The sequence below is a fragment of the Jaculus jaculus genome, chromosome 1 (genome assembly GCF_020740685.1).
Source record: "Jaculus jaculus isolate mJacJac1 chromosome 1, mJacJac1.mat.Y.cur, whole genome shotgun sequence".
NCBI classification, from domain to species: Eukaryota; Metazoa; Chordata; class Mammalia; order Rodentia; family Dipodidae; genus Jaculus; species Jaculus jaculus.
The window spans coordinates 273,774,318-273,795,185 of NC_059102.1; the positions used below are offsets into that span (position 1 = coordinate 273,774,318).

Sequence of the window (20,868 nt, forward strand, 5' to 3'; positions counted from 1 at the left end):
GGGTCTCTCTTGTTATCTGGCCATGGAAAGGCCAAACTAGCTGTCCCATGTGCTTTGGGATTCTCTTGACTCTTCCTCCTACTACTGTAGGTATCTTGGGATTACAGACATGTGTGCCCTTTTACATTTGGCTTTATGTGGGTATTGGAGATCTGCATTCTGGTTGGTAGGCTTGTAGAGCAAGTGCCTTTAACCACTGAGCCAGCCCTCAAGTCTAAATTTGACTTGTTAAAGTATGCAATTAATACTGGTTCAGTTAGAAAAATCAAAACAAACATACAAATTTAGGACTTGGTAATCAACTTAGTTTTCTGTCTATAAGCTGCAAGAATCAAACAGGATTATGTAACATTTTTCCAGATAGTGCTGGTCTTATTTATTTTTATAACAGGACAGTCATGCAATTTTTAAATGAAGCACTTTGGTTTTTCTGACCTTTAACACAATATATCCTTGTAAAATAATCCAGAAATGTAAAAGAAGACTAAAACTATGTAGACTTTCTAACCTAAGATAACCATAGTTAACATGTAAGAGATTTTGCTATGTCTGTGACATCATTTGTAAATAGTTATGTAAAATGCATTTTTTTGTATATTAATCTATTTTTCCACTCAATATACTAAAAAAGTATTTTTACAGTAATTATCATAGCTTCAACTTTCTTTTTAGACAATTTCTCACTGTGGCCTCACATTTACAGTCCTCCTGTCTCAGCCTTCCAAGTGTTGAGATTACAGGTGTGCACTACCTCACGTAATCAAATTTAATTTTTAGCATACCATTTTTTTGTGGATATATAATTTTATATTTTCGGTTGTTTCTGAAGGAGTTGTTTCAGGCTTTGGACTCAGCCAGGCTTGTGGACAAGAGCTGTCAAAAGGACAAGTAAGTGACTTCTAGGTGTGAAGCCACCCATCTGTTCCCTTTATGGCCTCTGGGCTGTGAGCTGCAATGGGTAGCCCATGACCTAGAATTTCAACATAGGGTTAGTGTGAATACCAAGCTTGCAGCTCTGTGTGGGTCCATATGGACGCACCTGTATCCTCTCAGCCAGGATCTGTACAAGAAGGTCATCAGGGAGCACACAGCTCATCAGCCCTGTCTCACCTCCAATACTGGCACTGACACTGAGCCGGCGCTGAGTGGGTCCTAGGAGGTGAGGGCTGGAGGAAACCTATTGAGTGAGAGAAGGATGAGGAGTTAGAATCTAGTTTGGAGCTTGCTCAACAGCTATCTCTACACAAGAATAAACATACAGTCTCTGTATGCTCCTAATCTATAAATATGGATTATAATATGAAGTAAAGATCTTCTTCTAAGAAGTTCTAGTGGCTTCAAGTAGGACTATTGTGGGAGGTTCTTTGTATATGTCTTGAACTTCAGGTAGTTATTCATTTACTTGACATACCATACATCAGCCCTCCTCAGGGATGAGGAGTTGAACAACAAGCCAGGCTGCCCTAGTAGCCCTATATTCTCATGCAAGACATGGCAAATGAGCACGTTAATAAAGGAATCAATAATGTAACTTCAGGTAGTAAAGAGCACTATGGGAAAAGTGACCAAGTAATGGGATAAAGAAAGGTGATAAGGGTGAGGACTGGCTACACAGAGAGAAGATGGTCACATTGCTTGGATAACAGGACAGAATTAGGCAAGTTCAATGGAGGGGCCTTTCGAGAGGGAACAGCAAGCTCTTGCAACATAAATGTGTTTGAGGGGTCTAGACAGAATAGAGGAGCTTGGTTTGTCTGGAACCCAGAGAGCAATGGGGTAAGGTGGCCAGGAGTGGAGGTGGGGACAGATGTCTCACTGGAATCAACGAAGGAGAGAATGGGGGAAATGGAGGTGGGGAAAGCAGTTAGCAGCCATTCTTTGGAGGAACTAGCATGAAGGGGAGCTGAGGGATGAGTTAAGACCCAGAGGGGATTAGGGATCATGTGAAAAAGAAAGGATGCAGTGAAAAGAAGGAAAAAGAGAGCAAGGACAAATGTAGGAATTTTGCCTCTGTGTAAGGAAGACAGGGTGTGAAGAAAACAGGTCTTCTTGCCCCATACTCCATGAAATCAGAAGAGAAGCCATCAGCTGGGAATTAGGAAGAGGAGAGTGTTTTAGAAGTCAGGAGAGTGAGGAACGCTGGCCACAGAATGGTTGTCTTGAATGGAGGGCAAATGTACTGGGCTAGACCAAAGGGTGCATTTGAGCTCTGTGGTTTTGAATTTAAACTAAATAGGGGTGAATATTTTCTCTAGTTATGATCAGCTGCTCTGGATGGATAACTAGTCTTACTAGGGCTGAAGATTTCCTGGAGGTTATGATGGAGAAGGAACAAAGGAGTGCCTACTGTGGTGGAATATGGGACCCAAATGGGAGGAAAAGGATAGTGAAATCAGAGGTAGGCAAGTGAGACTGCAGACTGGAAGTTTCTATAGGGTCAATTACTTATCCAAATAACTCATGTGGAAAAGTAGTTCAAAGGTGGTAGAAATTAGTTCAAACATGATGATATGTGACACAGAGATCTTAGATAGGCTTCTGGATATAGTCTAGGATATGCCTATGGTAGCGAGTGGCTAAGGAGGCCATGAAATTCAGAAAAAAACAGTGTTATTCAAAAGATGGGCATTCTAACTGGTGAGTTACTAGAAACATGTGTTGTGTAAACAAGATTATATACTGCAATCATATCTTTATTAAGTAACATGTACACATTCCTTCCTACTTTAACATAAACAGAATCACGGTTGTTGGAGGACTCATGCTTAATGAGACCTCCAAGAAGACTAAGCAGCCATGTCTCTGGGTAATTCCTTTTATTTTGGGTGGGTGGGTGGGACTCTGTTGTTCAAATAACTTGTATCCTGTGACACTTAACAGTGCAGGTAGTTGCTTGTGGACATATGGGGTCTGATTTTGACTCCAACCTTTAGCTTTCCTATTTACCAAAGAGGGGGACATAACTGGGATTTTTCTGCTGCCTCTGGTACATTCTAAAAAGTTTTATTCATTTCTAGATGGATAGCATCAAAACAAAGAACACTTATCATGATACCCTATTTGAAACAGATATGTGACTTTTGGTGCATATATCCACTTCTGTGTAAAGAATATCACATTAGGTTCCGGAAAATAGGTTTAAAAGAATGGTACTCTACTATGGAAATCAGTATGGAGACTCCTTAAGGAGTTGAAAATGGATCTGCCACTTGATGCAGCTATACCTCTTTTAGGCATACACCCTAAAGACTCTACTATTTACTACAGAGACACTTGCTCACCCATATTCACTGCTGCTCCATTCACAATAACTAGGAACTGAAATCAGCCTAGATGCCCATCAATAGACGAATGGCTAATGAAGATATGGCATATATATATTGGACTTCTACTCAGTGGTAAGGAAAAATGAAGTAATAACATTTGCAGGAAAATGGAGGGCATTGGAAAAAAAAATCATACTAAGCACAATGACACAGGGTCAAAAAGACAAAGGCCACATGTCCTCCCTCATATGTGGTTCCTAACCTGGAACAGCTTGCATCAGAAGAATTGATGATGCTAAAATGAAGCTAGGAAAAACGGAGGAAGGGGGTGGGTACTCAAAAGCAAGTTGAGGGACAAGGCAAAAAATAAAAGAAACAAGTAAAGAAAGAAAGAATACAGAAGGTGCAAGAGTCATGGGGTGTAGGGATAAGGGAGTGTGTGTGTGTGTGTGTGTGTGTGTGTGTATGTGATTACACAAAACTAACAGCACGAATCAGTATCATAGAAACTTTCCTTCTGGATAGCATTCTACAAAATGTAGTTCTCAGTAAGGAGGAAGGAGGACCCAGACAGAAGAGCACCATAGAAAGCGAGGAAAGCTTATCACTCTAAAACTATGAGGCTTTGGCTGGTAAATCCCAGAATTGGCTTGCCCTCTGTTGTAGTTGCTTCCACAGTGCTGGGATGGGCCTCCAAACCAGATACATTTTATGAGAGGAAGAGATTTGTTTTACAGATCCAGGGGAAGTTCCATTGATGCTGGAAGAAGCTGGCTTCCTTTCACAGATCCAAATAGAGATATAACCACACACCAGCATCATAGGCAAGAGCAAAAACACTGGCTGCCAAACAGCAGGGAATCCAGGCAGAATCACTCAGCATACCTTAGACTGGAATTCAGATCCACCCAGTGATACCCCCCCCCCCATCCTCATGTAGCAGGAGTCTACCTGCTAGGGCTGAAGCTGTAAACTCAATTTTAATAGCACCTGAGTCAAACTACCATACCCCTCAACAGTGAGCTGTTGATTAGGGAGACCCATGAGGTCCCCCAAATATATGAGTCATTGCCAAAGCACTTGGTTACTTGCCAGGCTAAAATGTAAGATCCTGTTGTTAAAGACACCACAGCCTATGGTCATAGGACATTGAGAAAGACTATGTTGGAACTGAGAGGGAAACAAGTTTCCTCCTGGCTAGCTCTCATAGATGCAACAAGAAAAGACAGACAACTACCTACAGTGAGATGGGTCACCTCCAGCACATCTGCTGGGACCCAGGAGTCATTGCAGAGGAAGTGGTGACAAGAGTACTGCTCTCACTGCTAGCCTGAAAACCAGTTCTAGAGAGATAGTGACAGACACTGCAGTCACTCAAACCTCATCAAAACAGAGATCCAAAAGTTACATAGAATCCAATACTAAATGAGACTTCTACCACATGGGACAAGGTCTAGGGATTATGTGGAAGAAGTTGTGGAAAGTCTGTAAGAGCCTCAGGGTGGGTGGAATTAACCTAAGGCAGTGTTCCTCCTCACAGACATCGACTGAGGCCTTCAGGACCCCATAATGAACACCAATAATCTCACTGAGGAGCACCCTTAGTGAATGGTGGTGGGGGAGAGGTGATATAAGAGTATAACTTTTTTTAAAAAAAGATTTAATTAAAAAAAAGAATGGTGGCTGGAGAGATGGTTTAGCAGTTAAGCGCTTGCCTGTGAAGCCTAAGGACCCTGGTTCAAGGCTCGATTCCACAGGACCCACGTAAGCCAGATGCACAAGGGGGGATACACGTCTGGAGGTCATTAGCAGTGGCTGGAAGCCCTGGCATACCCATTCTCTCTCTCTTTCTCTCTCTGTTGCTCTCAAATAAAAAAATAAAAAACAAACAAACAAACAAAAGAATGGTACTCTGAAAGAAAATGAGTCAATGGCTTTAATTATCAAAGTGTTAAGAATATACAACAAGGTGAAGGAAAGAGACCCTGTCTGGCATGAATTCAGCCCTACAGATACTCCATCTAACTTGTAGCTCTCTTTCCTAGAAAGATTTGCCTCTGCCCACTTGCTCCATCTGATATTCATGCCCTTCTGTCTTTTCAGAACATAAATATTTACTTCACTCACATTCCTTATCCAATACTCTGGTTATTATTTCTGTGAGGATCTACAACTCTGTTTCATCCATCTGCTATCCAATACATACCTCCTCTTTACAAGGACCTTAACTGATCTCCATCTACCTCAGCAACTCTTCCTGGAGCAATATCTGCCTATGTGGCAGTACTCTCTAGCAGACCTTTCATTCTTCCTGTTTTCTCTAGTTGGCCCTAGTTTTGAATACATCTAGCCCTGAAATGATGATGAGTTCCTTTCTCTTAGCCTCTGAATGAGAGCTTCTGGGCCACCTGGATAAATCTTTCCACTGTGTTCTTAGGGATTTTAGTCCTGATTGGACCATCATCATTTTTAATTATTTTTCTTTGCCTACTACCAATTTCTTTCTCCCGTCCTTCCTTCCTTCCTTCCTTCCTTCCTTCCTTCCTTCCTTCCTTCCTTCCTTCCTTCCTTCCTTCCTTCCTTCCTCCCTCCCTCCCTCCCTCCCTCCCTCCCTCCCTCCCTCTCTCTCTCTCTCTCTCCTTCTGTGTTGTGTGGTCATATATGTGTGGGTACACATGTGCATGCACATATGTATGCGTGTGTGGAGGCCAAAGGACAACCTCAGATGTCATCCTCAGGCATGCTGTTCTACCTCTTTTTGAAACAAGTTCTCTTATTTGCCTGGAGTTCAATAATTAAGCTAGAATGGCTGGCCAGTGAGCTCCAAGAATCTGCTTATCTCTTCTTCCCCAGCATTGAGATTACAGGAATGTACCACCACAAGCAGCAATTCCACCACCAATTTCTGATGCTGCCTACTACAATGGAGTCCCTGGTGCTTTGCTCCAGTGCTCCCCTCCTGAATACTCCTCAACCCCACCAACATTCCTCCCAGAGAGTTGTATCTGTACCTGTGTTGTTTCCGGCTGGTGCAGGTGATGTGGCTTCTGGGACCCAGATCCATGGCTCTCTGATTTGACTTTGGTGAATAACAGACTCCCACGCACACTCTTTCCAGATTTACCTTCCGGGACCACCAAAGTACTTTCTGAGGTCAACTTGCCCAAATTTTCAGTGCTCAGTCGTGTTGATCCTATGACATTTTGGCTCACAGTAGTCTCTTGGGTTACTAGAAGAATTTGTAGTGAAAGCTTAATAAGAAGGAAGTATACATGGGGTTGATAAACTGAAACCTTATGTCCCTCCCTCACCGAATACATAGCTGTCTCTATATGCTGACTTGAGTTGGAAGAAGATGCTCTACCCACCAAGCGCTGGACAAAGGGTCAGCAAAGAGTTGGCCTTAGAATCCTGGGCTTTTTATTGGTCATCTTCCAGGTTCTCTTCCATCTAATAAGGTAAAACTTTTAGTGGTCTGTGCAGTATGGCCCTGCCTGAGGAAACCCAACACTTGACCTATGAGATTTTGGACCGGTGAGGCCAAGGAACAGCTAGGTTTGGGCCTTCTCTGTTCCAAGAAGATCCCCACAAATGATGAATATGCTTAGCAAGAAGTATGTGACTTGATAAACATGGACTTATGAACATGGTTGATTTCTTCTTCGCATTCCTGAGTCAACTTCCTGTTAGGTTGCTAATGAACCCTCACCCATTGAGAAGTTCCCTTCCAAGATTTCAATTATTGAAAAGCTATTTAGAAAAACCATTGCTGGAGTGCCTCTGTGATAAACACCTGCCATTTCCTAGCTGTGAGTCTCTCAACATTCCTCCCTCCTTACAACATCTGTGCTGTTTTACTATGTCCTCCAGGATCTTATCTTCATCTTCAAGGATAGATCATGCACCCCTGAAGGAGAGCAAGGGCGTGACAGATGATGGAGCCGGCTGTGTACTAGGCAGCATCCATGCTTCTCTAGTCTCCGGGAGGCTCAGATTCAATGATCCTGTTGATCATTTCAGAAGATAACCCTCCAGCATTAACTGAGATTTGTTGCTACTATTTACTTTGTTTTATTAGGAGCTGGCTATAGGTCCAGGGACTCTGTTGTACCCACTGGGGAGCTAAAGAGGCTGAAGCCCTTCATGAAGCAGCTGCACCAAGTCCCTGCTGTAGTTATAGAACTGGATGGTACCATGCCCATCCATGCCCATTACCCAGACTTCTCCACTATGCTCACTTCCTCAGAAGCATTAGCCACTGGTATCATGACTTAGCCATAATTGATCCACTTCCTACCTTACTGGTACCTGCTCACTTCACTGTGTACTGTGTCTCCCTCCCATACATTTTAAAAAAAATGTTTATTTTTATTTGAGAGAAAGAGAGAGAGAGAGAAAGAGAGAAAGAGGCAGGCAGAGAGAGAAACAATGGGCACACTAAGGCCTCCAGCTATTGCAAATGAACTCTAGGCGCATGTACCACCTTGTGCATCTGGCTTATGTGGGTCCTAGAGAATTAAACTTTGTCTTTGTAGGCAAGTGCCTTAACTGTTAAGCCATTTCTCCAGTCGTCCCTGCCATCACTTTCTTCTACAGCGTCCAAATGTCTCTAGCTATTCCCTATCCATAGCACCCTCCATATTTCAACAATAAGTTATAGATATGATCCTAGGAAGATTTTTCACTTGACTTCCTTCCTTTTTCACTCTCCTGTTAGGGTTTGAGTGTAAAATGCTACCATAGGCTCATGTGTTTGAATACTTGGTTCCCAACTAGTTGTGCTGTTTGGGAAAGTTGTGGAATCTTCTTTTGGAGATGAAAACTTAAGTGGGTTATTGCATGTGGGCGCTGAGATTTTGTAGTCAAGCCTTACTTCCTGTTCACGTTCTGCATCCCGACAGTGGCTGCAATGTCACCATCTGGCCTCCTGCTCCTGCTGTCATGCCTTCTCCGCCATGATGGGATGTACCCTATGAAGCCATGAGCTAGAAAAACCCCTTTTATCCGTAAGTTGCTTCTGGTCGGGTATTTTGTCCCAACAACTGCTAAGTAATTAACATACCTCCTTATCAATCATCGCCATTTTCTTTCTTGCTCTTCACTGCTCAATTTCTCAAAACAGTGGTCCAGACCACTGCTGTCACAATGTATGTGATTAAAAATTTTCTAGTAGCCATATAAAAAGGTAAAAACCAATTTTTAATGATTTATTTTATTTAACCTATTATATGGAAGGCATGCTAATATTAATGTGTAAGCCAGCACACCTTGGCCAGGACTGGCCAAAGTTAAGGTACCCTGTAGCCCCCCTGTGATTAGTGGTTTCTGCTTGGCCACATGTTTGGACTTATTTACTTCATTACAGCCTGTCAGTTTCACAGTGAACAACAAACATAGGTTAGGACCTAACTCTTCCACTGAGGCTCCTAAAGGCATCAGAGACTGGTTGAAGTCTCAACAATATCTGAGTCTGTTCATTTATGGGTTCAATGCCTTAAAAATCACATTTTAGTTATATGTCAATTATGTGCTTGGTTGGCATTGCTCTCAGTTCTGGGAATAAGTGAAAAAATTACACAAATCTCTGGCATGGAAAGTTTTATTCTAAAAGTAGTAGGACAGACAAAAAAAGAAATAAGTGAAAAAAAATCATATGTTCATTAGAGAAAAGGGCTGCTGGAACAATATATCAGGAAGATGTGAAAGCCCTACCTTTCCCCCTTTTCCTGAAGTCCCAGGGCTCTTTCCTCTTCACTAGGGTCTGCTCTGTTGAGTTCTTCTGCCTTTGGGACTCTCATCTGCCCTATCAGCCTCCCCAACTTTCCCTTCCTTTCTTCCTCTAAAAATGTGAGTCTTCCCTGAGGTCCTCTCCTTTCATTGAACCTTTCTGAGCTATTTCAGTGAGGCTGTAGCCCTTGCTTCATTGAGAAAGGTGCTTGACATTACTTTCTCAGCTCTGAAAGAACTCATATTCACCACCTGGCTCAGGATGCTAACACAACCATATAGATCATGACGAACTATCAGAAAAGGAGATGAAAATTTAAGGAAATCCGAGTCATAACATTTCTGGGGATTTTCATGGAAGGTCCATTTATCTTATCTCCCCACCAAAGTGCTTTTTATTTCCATGAGTATCCTAAGCACAGGTACTGAGAGGGAGGGTCACTCTTGCAAACCTCAGCCATATTTATCCACTTGCAGATGTGGTGGCACTATTAGGAATTGTGTCATTCTGTTATAACTGTTTATGTACAGAAAATCCAGCTCTGAGCAGATACTCTGCTTTGTGTTCAATATAATTTTTTCCATTGTGTATTTTTCTTGCTTTCCTGTCCTGTGATCATCAGATGACCTGATGGAGCCAAGACTCTTGATTTCTGATGGGAGGAGCACACCAGGCTACAAAGGAGTCCAAAGGCTCAATTCATTTCCTTTCTATCAATCTTCCTCTTCTTCCTGGGTTCCATATCTTGGAAAATGATGTCATTCCTTTTCTAGTTTCTGTGGCTAGAAATCTTGGTGTGATCCTCCTGAATGTTTCCCATTCCTTGAACTCATTACCATGAAAGTGGGCACAGAGCTAGATGATCTAGAACCATTCATCTTCTGCTTCACTGTTGCTTTCTCTATAATACACTGAAAAATCTACTTTCCTAGATTGACTTTCTGGGAAACCATATAGTAAAAACTGCACAAATTTCTCTTGTCCTTAAATAAATATTCCTAGTCAAGGTTAATTAGGCATGGCCTCAATCTGCCTTTACATCCCTAATTTAAAAAAAATTAATCTTTTTTATTTATTTGAGAGAGTTGGGGGAGAGAGAGGAATTGAGAGAGAGAGAGAGAGAGAGAGAGAGAGAGAGAGAGAGAGAGAGAGAGACAGAGAGAGCGAGAGAGAGAATGGGCATACAAGGGCCTGCAGCCATTGCAAACGAACTCCAGACACAGGTGCCACTTTGTGTATCTGGCTTACATGGGTACTGGGGAATTGAACCTGGGTCCTTAGGCTTCACAGACAAGTGTCTTAACCACTAAGCAGTCTCTCCAGCCCAACATTCCTAATTTACTATCAAGTTCCTCACTTTCTTGGTCTAGAATGTTCTTGTCACTTATTTTGTATGTGTGTATAAGTCAAAGAACAACCTCTGTTCTCATCCTCAGGCATGCCATTCACTTCCTTTTGAGACAAGATTTCTCATGGGCTTGGTGCTCATCAGTTAGGCTTGACTGGCTGGCCAGTGAGCTCTAGGGATCCTCTTGTCTGTGCCTCCCAAGCTATGTGATTATAAGCATTTGTATCACTATACATTTCTTTTTTTTTCCACATGGGTTATGGGGCTCTATCTCAAGTCTTTATGTTTGAACAGACTGAGTTGTCTCCCCAGGCCCTAGTCCCTACTTTTGCAGTTAATATTTGCTCCTCTAAAACCTATTTCCAAAGGAACTCCCATAATCATTCATATTGGAACCTTCTCATCCCCTCAAAGTTGAGCTTTCACAGAAGCTAGAACTTCTGTGACAACAGTATTGTCCTCTGTACTGAATGAACTCATGTGTGCTTCCCCTCCATGTGTCAGCCCACCAAAGGTATGGGCTAATCTCTCCATCCTGTTCTCTACAGGGCCAAGTACACACCTGCATTGAGCAGATTAGGATGCCCTCTACATGCTTGGTGAAGTGAATTTTTCTTTGGGCTGAACTGATACTATGTTACAAGTCAAACTGTGGGAGATGAGCTCAATGTGGGGCAGAGAAGAGGAGCCTTACCACTAGGGATACTGGCCACTCAACCACCAGGACCCAGGAAGAATGGGGTCTTACCGGATTCCTCTGCTTCCTTCATGGACTGCTCAATGGCAGCTCTGATGCACAGCTCACGAGCTCGAGTCCCGGGGATGTTATTGCCATCCAACACTGCTTCCAGGACAACGGAGTCGATGGTCAAGCAGGCTGCATTGTAGTATCTAGCCAAGCTGATGGCATTGGCTGTCTTTCCTGTAAAAGCCAGAGCACTGAATTTTCTGGTTTTTATTTGTTCAGTGTCCTAGACAGAAGTCTAGCACAGAGGATATTATAAAATGATTTCTGAGTGCTCCACGTGCAAGTGTCTTTTGACAAGCCCAACAGACTAGCCTTTTTTTTTTTTTAAATTAGAGAGTGAGAAAGAGAGAGAGGGTGGGGGGATTGGTGTGCCAGGGCCTCCAGCCACTGTAATCAAACTCCAGACACATAAGCTACCTTGTGCACATGTGCAACCTTGTGTATGTGTCACTTTGTGCATCTCTTTTGTGTGGGATATGGGGAGTTGACCATGGATCCTTAGGCTTTGCAGGCAAGTGCCTTAACTGCAAAGCCATCTCTCTGGCCCACAAAGATTCTTATAAGTAAAAAGCAGGAGGGTTGGAGTCAGAGCCAGTGATAGATAAAATGAACAAGAGCCTGGACTGGAGAGATAGCTTAGTGGCTAAGGCACTTGCCTGCAAAGCCTAAGGACCCAAGAGTTATTTATTCTGTAACACCCAGTTAAGCCAGATGCACAAGATGGTGCATGCGTTTGGAGTTCATTTGATTCCATATTTTGTTTCTCTGTCTGAGATTTTTTTTTTTTTTTGAGGTAGGGTCTTGCTCTAGTCCAATCTGACCTGGAATTCACTGTGTAGTCTCAGGGTGGCCTCAAACTCTCGACGATCCTCCTACTTCTGCTGCCCAAGTGCTGAGATTAAAGGTGTGTGCCACCACGCCCAGCTTTTATTTTATTTTAACATTTTAACAATGTCTTTTAAAATCAAAAGAATAGAAGGTCAAACAATTCAAAAATATGCCAATTCAAAATGAGGTGTTTTTCCTTTTAACCTGTATCTCTGATGTTAGCAATTTAACAGTTTGAGAAAGATTTTTTTGTTTTGTTTTCTTTTTGAAGTAGGGTCTTGCTCTAGCCCAGGCTGACATAGAATTCTCTATGCAATCTCATGCTGGCCTTGAAATCACAGTGATTCTCCTCCCCCCACCTCCCAAGTGCTGGAATGAAGGGCATGTGCCACCATGCCCACCTGTTGTCTCCTCTATGTTTTAATTGGAGAATTCCATTGTGGGACTAGGCAATCTTGTTGGAGCTCCCTCCATTTGATGTTTTGCGTTGTTTCTTTTGCATTGTAGTCTGCCCATCACAGTGTGGAAATCTTATTTAATTAAGGAGGAAGCAAGAATTTTCCATTATAGTGTCTTCATTGAGTGTTCCATTTTATGTTTGACTAGAATAGGCTAATGATGGCTTTGTATTTTGGGATGTGCAGGTTGTGAAGACAGTAAGTACACTGACCACTCTGTACTGGTGATTACTACCAAAGGTGGGGTTGAAGGTCTGGGATCCCTTTGACTTGTTCTCAGCTATGTCTTGCCTATGGCTCCAGGGCTGTCACAGTTGTTCCTGCCCTTGCTCTCTTATTGAAACCAGATAGGCAGGTTTTAGAGGACTCACTGGTTCCCCAACGCAGTTACATGTGTTCCCCTCTGGGGCTGATGTGTCACCCCAGTTGTCACTTGGAGCAGGGAGGAGCACTGGAGAGATGGGGGTGGGTGGCTGGCTTCTATAGCCCAGGCCAGATCAGGGAGTTGGCTGGTGTGGGGAAGATGGGCACTGGCCAAGGGGCACACACAATGGTGCCTCTAGGTAGCACAAGGTGTGGGGAGTCTGAGAGTGGGAGGAGGCAGTCTGCATGCCATCCTGCCAAGATGCAAGACAAGGAGTGCTGCTAGAGATAGGATCACAAGTGTGCTGTGGGCTCAGCCAGTGGAGACTTCATGAGCTAGCTGTGGGCTGGATGCAGTGGGGAGAGATTCTGGGAGACAGGGGAAGTGTGCACAGGCCGCCACAGATGCAATGGAGGGGAACTCTGGGAGCCAGGGAAGTGCAAGTGGGCCACAGACGCAGTGTACAAGAGTCACTGACAGATGCAGTGGTGGGGCCTCTGTGAGAGAGGGAAGGCATGCAATCACTGACAGATGCAATGGGAGGGCCTCCTGGAGAGAGGGATGGCTCATGGTCACTGACAGACACAGTGTGTGTAGGGGGCTCCAGGAGAGAGGGATGGTGTGTGGTTACTAACAGATGCTGTGCAGGGGGGCTGGGGGAGAGAAGGACAGTGCATAGGCCCCAGTCAGAGGAGCCTCCGCCTGCAGGTAGTGCAGCAGAGAACCTTGTCAGAGAGTGGCACCTGGGTTGGGTGGTTGGAAGGACCCAGTGGTCTAGTGGGCTGCTTGAAAGCATGATAAACAGCAGATTCCTTAATGTGCCCCTCTGTGCTCACCTACTGCAGGTCTGCTAAGACTTCATAGTGGAGCCCCAGCCCTGGGAGCTGAAGCATGGTTAGGAGGATGCCATCTTGACCGGAAGCCTTTTTTTTTTTTTTTTTTTTTTCAGGTAGGGTTCTCGCTTTAACCTAGGCTGACCTGGAATTCACTATGTAGTTTCATGCTGGCCTTGAACTCATGGCAATCTCACTACCTTGGCCTCCTGAGTGTTGGGATTAAAGGTGTGTACCACCATGCCTGGCTTAAGGTGAATATTTCATACAAATGTTCTCATTAATTTCTCAGAACTATAAAAAAGATGCTGGGTCTGGAGAGGTGGTTCAGTGGTTGAAGGTGCTTGCTTGCAAAGCCTGACAGCCAGGTTCGATTGCCCAGTATCCACATAAAACCAGATGCACAAAGTGGTGTATAAATCTGGAGTTTGTTTGCAGTGGCAAGAGGTCTTGCTGTACCCATTTTCTCTCTCCCTCTTCCTGCTTGTAAATAAATTTAAAACAAAAGGGATATCATTAGCACTATTTTACAGATAAGGACACAGATCACAGATGACTTCACTAAAAATTCCCAGAGGCACATAGCTGTAAATGTCAGTGCTTTGATGTGACACAGGGCTGCATGCTCTGGGTATATGTATGTAATCATTCTGGTATGCTGTTCCAAATGAAGCTGTTACTATCTGCCCTGACCATGTGGCTGACATTGCCACTGTTGCTTATGGGAGACATATGGCATCTTTGATCAGAACTTCATCTCATAATTGTCACATACCTGATAAAGGTGTTCCGTGGATGATAATGGCAATGCCTTTACGGTTCTTGGCCAAGCGGCCTTCTGCAGAAATGTCAATGCCCAGGTGGCGAGCAATTGCCTTGCTCACTGGATTGTTTTCCACTTCTCCAACTTCCTCTGCAGAGTGGCTATCATTACTCTGAATATTTTCAGCTGTAAATTAAAAATAAATGTGTATATGTGTGCACATTTGCATGTATGTGTGTACTATCAGAATTTATATGGATGCTGATGGAGATGGGAATTTATTAAAAAATACTGCTTTTAAGAAAATGGAAAGTAAGCCGGGTGTGGCGGCGCACGCCTTTAATCCCAGCACTCGGGAGGCAGAGGTAGGAGGATCGCCGTGAGTTCAAGGCCACCCTGAGACTCCATAGTAAATTCCAGGTCAGCCTGGGCTACAGTGAGACCCTACCTCAAAAAACCAAAAAAATAAAAAAAAAAAGAAAAAAAAAGAAAATGGAAAGTGCTATAGTGGTCCCCATCTGTGGAGCATGAAAATGTTCTTATTGGTTAATAATTTATCTGTAATATTTGTGTGTGTCTATAGTATATATGCTGTGCTCTCTTTGTGTGTATGTGTGTATGTGCTATATGCACATGTGTGTGTGTGCAGATGGAGGTCAGAGGATAATGTTGTTGTTCTCTTTTTATTCACCTGCATATCTACTGTGACAGAATCTTTCACTGAAGCTGAGGCTGCTTCTTTCAGACAGACTAGCTGACCCCACATGACTGGCATTACAGGTATGCATGGCTACTCCCAGCTGTTTGCATGGGTGCTGAGGAATTGAACTCAGGGAGAATCAGGCCCTCTCAGGCTCTCATGCTTGCATGGTAAGAGCTCTTAATTGCTGAGCCATCTCTCCAGCCCCTTCCCACAACTGTTAAATTTTTAAAATATACTCTTTGACTGAAATTCTATTTTGGGGAATCTCTTCTGGTGAAAAGTCAAGATGACAGTTGTGGGGAGAGGGAAACTGTTTATAGGGGTCAAATATTTAAAAAATTGCTGAATTTCCCATATTAAGGACTATGGCTGAATAAATGAGTAAATATTTATATGTACAGAATTAATGCATAAGTTATTAAAATAATGACTTAGATATGAAAGTGTAGGAATTCAAAGTTGAATCTTTAGCCAAATCTTCACCTGCCTTGCTGACACTGTGCTACTCTCCAGCAGTAGATACATTTCATTAATCTTACATATGTTGTCTTCATATTTTCTCTGCTGCTCTGTTTTCTTTCAAAGCTGACATGTCATCCATATTATTAATAAACATCATTTTGCCAAAACCACATGTGGTATCTGCAACTCTAAGTATAACTTCTCTTTGCTCTTTCTCTAGGTGGGAAAACTTCAATACTCTCATGTTTATACTCCTTTGATTATTAGCCTTTATAAATAATCCCAGGTGTACTCACTTTAAGTTTGTTAATTAGTTACCTGTGACTTGAACTATTTACCTGTAACCTTGACAATAAGCAGATGTATTTTTCCTAAAAGAAGATGAGCACCCCTTTCAGCTGTGTGCCTCTCCAGTTGGAGTGTACTCTGTGAGGTTGCTTACTTACAAACCCTGGTTGTCTGAGATTGTGTTTTTGTGTCATTGTTCCATAAGTCAATCCCAGGTAAACACCAGGAGTCATTCTTCTACATCAAGGGTTTGTAAAGCAGCCCATAGGCCAAGTCTGTCTTATTGCGTGTTTTTGTAAATAAAGATTTATTGAAACAGGTCAAGTTTCTCTAATTATGTGTTGTCTTTGGCTCCTTCCATGTGACAGAGCACAGTCGAGTAGCTGTAACAGAAACTCTGAGGCTCACATAGCTCAAAATACTACTAAAATATTCATGGTACTGCATTTATAGGAAAAGCTTGCCAAACCCTAACAAACAAAAAGTTGACCTTAGCAGGGGCATCTAATACAGCAAAAACAAGCTGCATAATAGGCATCATATACAGAATTGTATAAAGCCAAATGCATCCCACCACCCCAAACACATTCAGTGTTTTAATAACAACACTGGGACCACACTCTAAATTTTGTTCTGCAATTCAGCTTACTTTTAACATAATGTATCTTGGACATCTTTCCATTTAATAAAATTGATCTACATCATTGTTTTTGAATGGCTGCTAAATAAATCCCACTCTCTGAATTTATCCTAATTTAGCTAGTCCCTAGTGAGTAGCATTTAGATGGTTCCAGACTTTTCTAAGCATTGTGGTTTAATTATATCTCCATAGGGTGTCTGGGGTTGGTTCTGGAGGAGCTCATGAATAGAGAATGGGGGCAGAGTCAGGAGGTTTGGGGTTGGGAAAAGGCTGCCAAAGGAGATTGGGACAGTTAGGGGCAGGTCAGTAGAGCTGGGCTGGGCTAAACATGAGATATGGCACCAAGAACTCTCTGCTTTTCTCAGTTTTACCATTATATTCTTCTGTTTTGTTTTTTTTTTGCTTGTGCATGTGTGTGCTATGCATGTATGTATATGTGTGTTCTTGTGTTTGTCTTCACATACATGTGTGCAGGCATATGTGTAGGAGTTGACATCAGGGTCTTTCTTTATTGCTCTTCCACTTAAATTTTATAAAACAGCCTGTTTCTCACTGAACTCACTGCTAGCCAACAAGCCCAGGGACCCTCCTGTTTTCACCTCCTCAGCTCCGAGATAATGGTATAGGCCACCATGCCTGGCATTTTACATGGATACTGAAGGTCTAAACTAAAGTTCTTAGACTGTGTATCAAGCACTTTACCCACTGAGCAATCTCACACTTTAATTTTTTCACCTAGTTAAGGCTAAGAATGATGATGACTTAGCACGCCTCTGAGAATCTCAAGAGTTATGCCCATAATTCCTGTTTCCTGAGGTAGGCACATGATAAAGTGGATTATACTTTATCATGGTTCATAATGCCTGACACACAACAGCACCTACAAACCAAGTTTCATTGAACCCAAATTCCTAAATGTGGTTTCAACATCTTACACATCTTGGAGAAAACTGGCCCACAGTGCTGGGAGGCGAAGAGGAAGGTTTCTTAATATTCGATTGATTGGAAGGATGCTGAGAAGAATGTCCCCCACTCCTCTGGAATGTTTATCTGAATACCTTCCAGTGGGCTGCAATTTAGCATTAGAGTCTCAGGCCTTCAAACTGAACTATAGTCTGGTTATAATGCAAACAAGTGCAGCACGAGGGCTATAATGTATGCTGATCTCCTTGGCAGGCTTCTGTGCTCTTAGCACAGTGCGAATGGGTGGGTCACTTCCTCATTAGAGGCAACATATGGTGGTCCAGAAGCCAGTGCTGGGAGCCCCAAGGCAGCTGTTTTATAGAGAATGGTGACATGGTACTGGATAGACTTGCATATCTCCCTAGATAGTACTTGTTCCCACAAATGTTCACTTACTTTGAAATATCAGTTTATCTAGACTTTCCTCATCATCATCTTCTTCATCTTGGTAAATTCTGGATTCTGCCAAAAAATTGTGCTGCTCTTCCAGGTTGGATATGGCAGAGATTCCTCGGCTCAGTGATGTCCTCTTTGTACTAGAGGAGGTTCCCTGGTCTGATGTGGTAATTTCTTCTTCATCTATCGGAGATAAAGAGAGACAAGACATAGGGAAAATATTTGAGAGGAGAAGAAGGGTGGTAAAAAAGGAAAGATGGACAAAGTAAGAAGTCACTGTTCTTTCCACCACCACCCTGGATTATCCAGTCCTAACAAGCAAGAACTATAGTTGATGGGTTATCTAGAAATTTCTCTGTACATAGTGTTTTTATGTTTTAATATTTGTTCAGATATCAGAATTATGTATTTGTTTAGAAACTTTGGAGAATTCACAAGAGCCAAAAATTATAAAGTTTGGCTGTAAAAAATCGAGATAGACAAAGAAATGGTGACATGAATTACAGCTGAACTTTATAATACCAGTACAAGAAAGCTGTAACCTCTCAGACTTAAAATTTCAGAATTATGCTTGACATTACACATAAGTTGGAAGACTGCTTTCCCCTTTAACTTTTTAAAAATTCTTTTTATTTATTTGAGAGAGAAAGAGAGACAGAGAGAAAGAGGCAGACACAGAGTGTGGACATACCAAGGCCTTCTGCCACTGCAAATTAATCCCAGTTGCATGTACTACTGTGCATTTGGCTTTACATGATTACTGGGGAATTGAACCCAGGCTATCAAGCTTTGCAAGCAAGAGCCTTTAACCACTGAGTTATCACTCCAGCCCCCTCTAAACTTTTTATGAACATTCTCCATGTCACTGTTAAGCACATTTGCCATTTTGTTGGACCAGCATCCAACTCATTGTCTTTTTTAGCACCTCAGTGGGTACAGCAGGCTTTGACAACACAAGGTAATCCTCTTTAACCTGGGCAAGGTATCTTCCTCATTTAGAATTGGGACATGACTAGAGGCAGGTGGCCATCCTGGGTCATGGTCTGATTAGTAGAGAAGGATGGGCCACAGCATGAGAGCAGTGTGAGCCAATATTAAGAGATGCTCTGCTGGGAAGTGAAGCCTGCCTCACCCCAAGCTCCCTCCAGATACACCAACATTGAATGCAGACCACCTTCCATTGGGTCAAATGGAAAAGCAAACCTGTATCCTTGGTATATAAGGGCTATGAGGACAACAAAGCGCTTATCTGCCTTTATAAGATTCTTTACACAGGGATGCTCTTTGATATCTTCTGCCTTGGGCCACTCAGTGACCCCTCAGAATAACTGTCTCTCCTCCTACCACCTTCCTGACTATGAGCAATCAACACATAGGCCTTGTGCTGTTTATATTTTTACCAGCAATTCAGATCGGTTCTTGAAACATATGGGTGTTTATTATGTATTTGTATCTCTGTAAATTCCAATACTGAACCCTTCAGCATATCAAAATGTGATTTACTTAAACATAAGGTGATTACAGTTGTAAGGAGATTATATGGGTGGGTCTTGAACCAAACTGACTGGTATCAGCCTAAGAAAAGGCTAGGACAGATATCCGTATTGGGAAAGACACAAAAGGAAGATAAAGGCTCATAAAAAGAAGGGTTCATAGGAACCAACTCCAGTGATGGCTTGATGCACCCAAAATTGTGAGGGTCCCATGGCCTATGGCATTTGTAATGGCAGCTCCAGCAAGCTGTCACATTACTCAATAAACAAGATCAGCAGTCTTTTGGTCAAGATGGTGTCTAACCTGAGTGAAGGAAAGGCAAGATATTAAGGGTTCATTGGGTCTTCTAGGGGTGAGCAGACTCTAATAGTTCTCCAGTGGGAGGGTGAGGAGGAGCAAAGCAGGGAATCTGCTGATTCCCACACTCTCGGGTAGCCCACCAGTCCCCCAATCCTCTCAAGCAGCCATCCTAGCCATAGTCATGGGCATAGGTCCCTCCTGCACTAACCACAGGCAAGGGGACCGAGGCTAGAAGGCCAGCGTAGCCCCACATGTGCCTCCATGCTCGTGAATGCTGTCCCATTCACCACTGCCCCCAAACCCCATGCATGGACCCAGGCCAGTAGGCTAGTGTTTCCTCAGGGGACCTCCACACATGAATGCTGTCCCATTTGCCACCACCCCCACCTCTCTACATGGACCCAGGTTAGTGCTCTCCCAGCTGCCACCAGGAACCTCCACATGCCATTGCCCCTACATGCACAGGCTAGGGTTCCCCCTCCCTAGGCTCTCCCACCACAGGGGCCTCCATGCCAACCCTTGCATGCCATCTAACCCACAACAATCCCACATCCCTACCCTACCCTGTCATAGGACCCAGCAGTCCCATCCACTCCCTGCTACAGGCTCCCAAGGGACCTGCTGTTCCATCCCTTCATCCTTCAGCATTGCAGAACCACCACACATTCCCATCCTCTCCCCCTTCCACAGCACAGTTACAATACCAGTCTACTTTGTCCCATTCCCCCCTTACCCCATGTTGCCTTGGGCCACCTGACCATGCAGTCCCATACCCTGAATCACAGAACAACAAGCCCCTTTATCAGGTCCCTGGGCCTCCACCAGAGCCTCACAGGCTCCTTCCCTCTGAGCAGCCAGGCCCAGTAGCTATCAGAAGCCTAATGGAAGCAAACATAAAAGGGAATAATCACTGAAGATACTTCAAGGGTAGACTGTAGCTTGCTCCTAAATTAAATAAGACTCCTACACTGTGATGGGCAGACCACAGCACAAAAGGAATAACATGAAAAATCAAGTGCAAGTAAATCCAATAAAATTGCCTAGTCCCACAATAGATGTCTCTAATCAAAATACAGAAGAGAAAAACAGGATCAGAACCCCAAAATGAAGATACAAGCTATGCAACCCAGACCAAGCAAATAGCAGAACTTGCAGAAAAGCAACAAAGGGCTGATAATCATATGAATGTTGTCCTCACTAGATTAGGTCAAATAAATAAGGGCCATGAACTGTTCCAAAGACAGTTAAATGATCTAAAGGGGGGGGGGGAGAGAGAGAGAGAGAGG

At 43.2% G+C, this 20,868-nt stretch overlaps 1 protein-coding gene across 1 annotated transcript in view; it reads right to left on the bottom strand.

The window, feature by feature from the left end:
- Positions 1-20,868, bottom strand: part of Hydin (HYDIN axonemal central pair apparatus protein) — a 433,096-nt gene that overhangs the window by 110,496 nt on the left and 301,732 nt on the right. Inside the window, exons 37-41 of the mRNA XM_004659564.2 lie at positions 17,789-17,971; positions 14,349-14,522; positions 11,091-11,264; positions 6,278-6,495; positions 1,040-1,177 (exon numbers count right to left, since the gene is read on the bottom strand). Of these exons, the coding sequence (XP_004659621.2) occupies positions 1,040-1,177; positions 6,278-6,495; positions 11,091-11,264; positions 14,349-14,522; positions 17,789-17,971 (887 nt within the window). The remainder of the gene's footprint in view (positions 1-1,039; positions 1,178-6,277; positions 6,496-11,090; positions 11,265-14,348; positions 14,523-17,788; positions 17,972-20,868) is intronic.